Below are 8,657 nucleotides of genomic sequence, written 5' to 3' on the forward strand. Positions count from 1 at the left end.
ATGCCATTTTTACGCCCCTAGAACAAGTTTCATTTTGGTTGCCATGCTAACCTCTTCAACATACTCAAAATAATGATAGATCAGGCTATATGAGTGCAAATGTTTTATATACTGGAATGAAATAATAAAGTTAAACAGACACACACATTTAAAATCATGAATCATTAAATTAGTAAATCTTATTTCTTATAATGTAAAACCATGCCCTTCCACTGTGCAGTTATTTAGCCGTACACTGCTTCACATCACCCACTATACCACCTCGTAAAGGATCAGGCAGTAATCCCATCACATGTCAGGACCATTATGGGAAATTACAAAATCAATTGTGTAACCATCTGTAACCTGGAAACACTCATGCACACACTTGTGAGCACTTCTGTAAGCACAAAAGACACAGTACAAATTTGACATTTAAAATTTACTTTTAAAATGTACTAACTCTCAGCCAATATCAAAAGAAGTTTGGTATTGGCTGGTAAGATATATAGCGATAAAGCTGAAAATATTTGTGATCCAAAAAAAGAAAAGAGGAAAGTGCATCTATAAACTGCTTTAAACTGACCCTTTGTTGCCCTACTTCTCCATGGTGTGTGTGTGTGTGTGTGTGTGTGTGTGTGTGTGTGTGTGTGTGTGTGTGTGTGTGTGTGTGTGTGAGTGTTCCCAAGGCTGGTTCTTTATTCTGGGCCTGTCAGAAGGAGTTCATAGTTGTTGCTAAATATGTTTTCTATTTTGGTTCTCCTCACCTCTTCAGCACTTTTTTCCATGCCAGATGGTTTTATTCCATTTGAGTTATTGATCAGAGATGTTGTTCCTCAGCTGATTAATGCTACTGTCATTCCACACCTCTAGAGTCTAGTCCTTTAGGTGGAAAAAATGTGTTTTTGTTTGTGTGCTTTGCAAGAATCTAGGCTCTACAGAGTCTATACCTTACAGTCAGGGATCACACTGCTATATTACTGGCCAATGGGGATGCTCTTATGGTTTGTGGAATAGTGGAGGCCCTGCGTTTGGTCTCCCGGGCTCTTTGAAAGTTGATCTTCACAGTGCGTGAGTGTAGGCTACAGATGTCCCATCACATGGGACTGGCAGGAGGTGGAGGAGGTGAAATCAATACAAACTGAAGGAGCCCAACACCAGCTAGAGGCCAAAGATGCTGTTTCTACTTTAACATTTATGTATATGAAAACAAATATCCATCTGCCTATGAGGTAGGGTAATTTCGCTTTTACTCCCACTGCAGTTTATTGGAAAATAAGTGTCAACATCTTGAATCTTGAAAGATTCATGGTCTCAATAACCACGTGTCAATAGCCACGTGTCAGACACTGAGGGTTAACAGTAATCAGAGGTCATCTTAAAATCTCATTTTAAGTGGTTGTGAAAAATTGTTGCTGGAGGTAATAGTCAGACAACTTCTCACATTTTCACCACAACATTCCTGTTTTTTCCTGTGCATGCAAATTTGACATTGGAAAAAACATACCCCAGTCTCAGATGTATAAGAGATACATCTTTTACTGGCTTCTTTGCTTGACTAAACGTGTTGATTTATTAATTTATTGAAGTTGTCATACTGTACAGATCAGCATCAGTATTGTACGGCTTGTAGGTTCTCAGTTTTTGTTTTTGGCTAATTACAGATTGTAGGTTAAAAAACCTATTAAATTTTATGTGTGTGTTCTCACTCCAGGCGAGCCAGGAGACAGGACATCAAGCATGGAGACCCTGCCAGTCAGTGCTGGGACACAGAGGACAGTATGTAAACTTTGCTCTCTTTTTTTTGTCTTTGTCAAGTCAACAGATAAATGAATCACTGAAACAGCCACTAGTGGAAACCTGCATCACATACCTCTTTTTAAGAACCGCATAAAAGACCCCTAGATCAATAACAGTCTTGTTTTCTTTAGGTCTTGGTGGGGGACGGGTGGAGGAGAGGGTGCTCTTTGGGGTGCAAAGCAACTCCACCTTCCTGGAGTGTACCCCCAAATCTCAACAGGCCCAGATCAGGTGGTTCAAACAGAGACCTGGATCTGAACGCAGGGAGGAGGTTAGAAAAGTGCACTCACCTCCACGTGTACACACACACAGACACACACGCACACACATACACATACACACACACACACACACACACACACACACCACCCAAACACTGAAACAAATCATTTTTACATTCCTACCTTGTCTTTTACTCCATACTTGCTCTTGGCTGAGTCCAAAGGTGGGCCTTGATATTGCTTTTGTTGACTTTACTGTACTTGAGGGGTTACATTGTTTTCATGCCAGGTCACAAAACAGGGACGTTTCTTACATAAGGACTTCAAAGCCTCCAAAAACATCACAATTTACTTCCCTCTAACTGTTTATGGGGTCTGAGCCTTGAACTCGTTAACCGCTGTTTGTGCCACAAATCACATCGCTGTCGGTCCTGCTTGTCTCGGGGAAGATGAAAACATAAAAACAGTGCTTGGATCATAAGGATAGCATTCACAACTCATACAGGCTTGAATCCCCAAAAGTCACATCCGTTGTAGAATTATAGCTAATAAGGGAGCGATCCAGGATCTCACTTGTTCCTTGAATAAGATCATTATTGATGTTTATGAGTGTCCAGGGCTTTTTGAAATTTTCTGCAGCTCCTCTGCTTTTGAGGAAGGTGAGGGATGACTTAAACCAGAGCCACCCTAGGGGATATGGATGGGACATCATCTATCTCATATGAAAAATTTAAGAAAAAGGGAGATGAGAATTTCAGTTTACCCTGCATTTAACCTTTGTTTTTCATTTTTACATTGAGTAGCCAACAATTCATTTTGGAATGTTTCCCCGGTGGCCACTGTAGGTTATTCAAGAGAGACTAGAGATTCTTTCCGTTGTGGGCTGGACAGAAAAGTGAGGTGCTGCATAAGAAAACAACTAATTACACACATGGAACCTGTAGGCTATAATATGTTCACTTCACGAAAATCTTAAGTGCAAACTAGCGGTGCAGTTTAAAAGTGGCAGGATGTTGGTGTTGGACTGCAGAAAATGGCTGTTTTGAATGTATACTAACAGATGCGTTTTCAACTGATTAGTTAAGACAAATCTCAACTTGGTGCAAATTTACTGTTTCTATGCAAAACTGAAAAGTTTTCGTTTTTTTTTTTTTTTGGGATTTTTCACTAATTGTCACTGCAAAGGATCAAAATAGCTCGTCAGGATGGTGAGCAGAGAAAGATGCACAGGGACCGAGTTTGTACTTGAGGTGTGGAAAGGAGCTCATTGATGATGACACTCGTCTCCTGAATGAGACAACAGAGACCTGCTTACTCAGCGCCTCAGTGCCCTTCCCTGCCCTATCCAAACATACAAACCTTCCTCCACCCATTGCGAGTGCGCTGTTTACCACTCAGCCTCCTTCATTCCTCGCCTCTCTGCGCTTCCCGCTACACTTATTTAGTCCCACAACTGGTCCCCCGTCCTCGCTCTCAGAGGTGAATGTAAACACAATGACAGGTGCAGAGGCCACTAAAGACCCATGTGTTCCTTTATGGGCCTGCACAGCAGAAGGCTCTGTGTTTTTCGCTTTGTGTGCGGATATGTGTGTGTCTGTGTGTCATCTGCGTGCTTCGTTATGATCCCCTACAGCGGAAATCATAACAGAGCGCTCCCTAGGGACAACCATGTGTTTTGGGGTAATGAACACGATGGGGTGTTTTCTGTGTTTGTGTGTCTAGACATGCAATGATATGTGACCTATTGTACTCTAGACAAAGTGATGAAGGAGTGAGTGCAGGAGTCCTTCCTCCCTCAGGAGAGTCATGTGATAGACACAGAAGCTAAAGAAATACAACAGGATGTGCAGATTTAATGAATTAATGGAAGGGTCAGTGGTGTTAAGTGTGCGGGAGTTTTGACTGTGGTGGAATATACATGTAAATTCATTTCTAGTTAACGGGAATGTTATCTCAAACTCTTCTCAGCCAGTGAAAAGGTAGAGAGAGTTTAAATAATAATTCAGACTAGGGTGAGGCTTTACAGCCGAAATCTTTACAAGCGTTTGTCATACTGACCAGTGTTGAGATTTATTGGAAAATATACAACTTAAAAATGCTGCTTTGGTGTTTGAAGAGTGTCCTGACAATGACTGAAGCCTAAAAGGAAGCAGATGGTTCATTATGATTCAAGGGGAAAAAATATTTAAATGGGCAAACACAGCTTTACGGTACAGCAGGCTTTGCATGAATGGATGAATGAATAAATAAATAATTGAATAAATAAATGCAATTATTTGGCCAAGCAGCCAGTGAACATCTCAAATGTTTGTAGACATAGAATACCCGAGACAAGGGGAAACTGCAACACAAATGCCTAAACATTTTTAAGTAATTATACATGGATGAGATATAATTGTTTTTAGTAATGGTCTAATAAATTAACATTTCATTAACACGTGAGGCTACAAATATGGCTTTCAAACTGAATAGGAAAAATTAGTTTGAGAGAAATACTTTTGTGATTGTGGAAGTACAGGAAGTCTAATGTTTGAATAAGTTGTCTTCCTCCATTATGGTCACAGGCATCATGTCTTGATTGAATAAGTAGATTCATGTTTTTGATCTATCTGTTTGCTTCTTACTCATGTGCGGGAAATAATATCTGCTATTAGCCACATGACTGATCGTCAGTAATGCTGCAGACAACACAAAGTGAAGGAGTTCAAATGAACAACACCAAGCTGGAAGTCAAAGAGATACACCATTTGTACTTTTCGTCTTAGTCAGATAGTCAGATAGCTGCCTTGTTGTTGATGCTCTTCGATCTCTTTGGTCGAACATGACTTCACTGTCACTGTTATCGTTTCTACTTTTCAGTTCTAGTTCTTTCTCTCCGTACCATCCTAACTAATGCTGTGTTTACTGGCAGCTGTGTCAAAGTACAAAAACTTCAGGCTGATTAGCTGCATTGTATGAACTAAATAAAGACACCTAACATTTGTCATTGTTAACAAAGAACATTGCTGTTTCAAGAGTAATTTATCACACAACCCAGCAGTCACTTAGTGGCCCGAACAACACACGCACATACACAGGAGTGTGTGTTTTTTTCTTCAGCAGAGCTCCCTCTTTCACTGGGATGTAAGGTTTCTTTCCTGTGGTAACAGGCGGTCTTACCTGCTCTCACAGCTGTGGGCATGTGGTGTTGGAGCAGGGCATGTCTGTTAAGTGTCTGGCTCATTTCAACCTCTCACTCCCTGTGCTTTCGGTCCCACTCTGTTTCCCCCTGTCTGTCATCCCTTCTCCTGTCCTGTCCCTCAACCTCCCTCATCAGCCCCACCTTAATCTCTCCTCACTTCCTGCCTTCATGCTCCTTACTCCGTCTACTTTGTTTTCTCATACTTTTCGTGTCGCCTCCATGATTTCCCACAGTCTCTTCCCTTCTGTGTTTCTCTCCACACTTGCTGCCTCCTGATGGGTTTTGAAACAAAAAAAAAAGAAAAAAGCCAGCTGCTCGTAGCACCTGCAGCCCACTCCAGTACTTACTCTCCTCATTCACTCATTCACACACTCCCTTCTCTTATCCCCTCGTAAAAATCAGCTATTAAAGAAGTGAGCTGGAGGAGATTTCTCTGTCTCTCTCACAGCATGTTTGTGCGTGTGTGTGTATATATATGCGTCTTCTTGTTCCTGTGTGTGAATTCGCCTCCTGGAGTCTGGAATGCTGGCCCATTAGAAAATTAGTAATAAGAAAAGCATGGATGATGCTGAATTTCATGCATGATGTTCATTAGAACAAAGCACAGCACAGCACGGAGCAAAGCGGCATTGCTATTCTTTGCAGGAGTTTGTTGGCTTAATCGGATGCCCAGAATCACACAGACACAAATAAAGACGGACCATCTGGGTGAGTTTAAATGTCTGGCGATGCCGTTTAGTCACAGATGCCTTGTTTTTGGATGGCACAGGGGAGACAGCTTCACAGGCACACAAATAATAATAATAATAATAACACACATCTCCGCAGACACTTTGCATAAGAGAGATTTTAGGTTTTCAATATACATCCCACGTGTTTTGGCAAATCAGTCAGGTGTGTCAGCAAACAAGAATGCGATAAGAGACGAACTAGAAAGTCTTAATGCGAGTAAGGACCACGTCCAAAGAGACTCTGAGGCCTGGGAGTCTGTTTCTGCCTGGAAAAAAAAAAATCATCAGGGTCAGACCGAGAAACCACCACAGAGCTGTGCACACATGCGCGCACACACACACACACACACACTAGCACACATGCATACACAGATGCTCATGTGTAGAAGAAAATGGGAAAACATCAAGTTTACACCTGTGCCTCCTTCTGTAGCTGTCTTATCAGTTACACCTCGGGGGGGCGGGGGTTAAAGCAGGGCTGTGGGAAGTATGCACCACCCATGCACGGACACACACACACACACACACACACACACACACACACACACACACACACACACACACACACACATTCTTGTGCTCTTTGACTGTCCTCTGAACACAGCTGTGTTATTTTAGGTCCTGACAGCAGCCATGCCACCTGATGAATCACGGTGGACACTAAATGAAAAGAAGGGACCGTACACATTAGCACGCTACTTACCCTTACACCTTAACAACAAGCACATGCGCCTCACCCCACACACACACACACACTCACACACACATACCTTTTTCCAAGTACCTTTCTTTGTCTTTTTTTTTTTTTTACTGCTTACACTCATCATGCATCTAAAAATCTCTCCACACCACATAATGACCTCTGGACCCCCAAGCTGTGGGTGACACTCAGCACACCCTATTCAATATGCTTCCTGTTTCAGGGGTCATTACCATGTTTAACGCACCTTGGATACAAGTCAGGCATGAAAATAAATGTGTGTATACAGGGTGGGAGGTATCAAAGGAGGGTTTTGTAATGTGCAGCAGCCTGATGGATTGTTTCAGGGCACAGAGACGCAAAATTTCTTGTTTTATAGTAAAGCTCTGAATCGGGATTTTAATTTAAGAAGAGAATAGTTTAGCTAATTTTGTGTTGCGTTGCGTACTAGCTGCTCAGCCTAACCTTAGGCAGCTGTAGTCACATGACCTTGTTGTTCATGATGAAGCTCTAATACTCTTCATTTGCATTTTCTCCAGGTCAGGTTGGATGATCGTGTTGTTCACACTGACCGAGGTCTCCTGATTCGCTCCCTCCACGCCTCTGATGCTGGCATGTATGTCTGCATAGCTCAAGAGCACACACACTTCACCCACACCCTCCTCCGTCTCACACTGCAACTTATTACACACGGCCAACTGGACGGGAAGCCCAAGCCCAGCGAAGACCCTGCAGTGGAGCTACGACACAGCGGAGAGTCTCGTCAGCGGTATAAAGACTACCTGAGAGTGATGAGCTCTCCTTTCGGCTCTCTGGAGGAGTACTGCGATTCACTTTGGCTCGAGAAGAGGCCGTCGAGGGCTCGAGGACGAGGCTTAGGCGGCGGGAAATGGAAACACATTCAGGAAATGAAGAAGAGCAGGAACAGGAGACACCACAGAGAAAGGGAGGAAGAGAGGGGGGGAGGGAGGGTGGTGAGGACAGCACAACCGTGAGGGGTGAGGTTAAAAAAACCCCCCCAAAAAAAGTCAAGATGAGCTGAGTATATTCACCTACTGGGTGACGAAGCAGATATGACACAGAACTGTACAATTGCAATGACAGATCAGTTCATGAGTAAGCAGTCTAACTCAGAGCTAATGGGGAATAAAACACTGAGTTCAGAATGAATATATTAATTTCAACAAGCAATTCAAAGCAGCGTGGGTTTGACAGTATGTAATTTCTTCATGTGCCAACTGTGCAAGAAAATTTGAATCTTCATTTTTTCTCGAATTCTAAAAGGAAATCACTTCAAACGTTTAGGATACAATTAAAATTATTAGTTTGTCCTGTTTGCAGGTAACCGGTTTCAGAGAAAATACCAGAGACTACATTACTGATGTGCAGGTGAAGTGACCACGGTGAAGGATTACAACATGACTCTCCAAAGCACAGATAAAACTGACAGTTAATAGAGGTGATCAAGGAAAATATATACAGTAGTAATAATAAAAAAAAACAAAAAAAAACAAATAGAAATAGAAAGTTTGCTTATGGCGATGACAATGCATTCATGTTGAATGACTGTAAATATTTATATAACGTGTACAGGAGATACGGCATGCTAAACGTAGTCTAATTACTGACCTGTATAACTCTAATGATAATCGTGTATTGTGTTTTTTCCTGCAAAAAAAATAACATATTTTTGTACAAACATTTAACATTTCGTCTGTAGGTTCAATAGGTGTTTTCATTATTGTTGTGTTTTGCAATTATTTAAATAAATGTGTCTCTGAAGCTCCGTTCTCTGAATTCTGTCTTACTTACATTCTGTGAAGAGATAAAATCAACGCACAGGAAATCTATTAGAGGTGCCGGTACAGGCAGTCTCAAGCACACAGCGGCAGGTTGAAAATGGGTGAGGGGTTAGTTCGACCGAGCCTCTCCGGGTATAGCAACACAAGTCCCTGTACGCTGTATGCAGATGTCAGAATGATTCAGGACCAGCTGGTCTCTTGTTTGATGTAAGTCTAGTGTGTGAAGGACAGAGAGAGAGAGGG

General features: G+C 42.1%; 1 protein-coding gene across 2 annotated transcripts in view; it reads left to right on the forward strand.

Moving 5' to 3' along the window:
* Positions 1 to 8,394, forward strand: part of sema3d (sema domain, immunoglobulin domain (Ig), short basic domain, secreted, (semaphorin) 3D) — a 30,375-nt gene extending 21,981 nt beyond the window's left edge. For both annotated transcript variants that reach the window (XM_023403982.2, XM_023403983.2), the window contains exons 16-18: positions 1,694 to 1,758; positions 1,911 to 2,050; positions 7,152 to 8,394. In XM_023403982.2, the coding sequence (XP_023259750.1) occupies positions 1,694 to 1,758; positions 1,911 to 2,050; positions 7,152 to 7,607 (661 nt within the window). In that variant the 3' untranslated portion in view covers positions 7,608 to 8,394. The remainder of the gene's footprint in view (positions 1 to 1,693; positions 1,759 to 1,910; positions 2,051 to 7,151) is intronic.
* The last annotated feature ends 263 nt before the right edge of the window (positions 8,395 to 8,657 follow it).

This window comes from Seriola lalandi, unplaced genomic scaffold (assembly GCF_002814215.2).
Source record: "Seriola lalandi dorsalis isolate HSWRI2012SDOR001 ecotype SW California unplaced genomic scaffold, Sedor1 jcf7180002054188, whole genome shotgun sequence".
Classification (NCBI taxonomy): domain Eukaryota; kingdom Metazoa; phylum Chordata; class Actinopteri; order Carangiformes; family Carangidae; genus Seriola; species Seriola lalandi.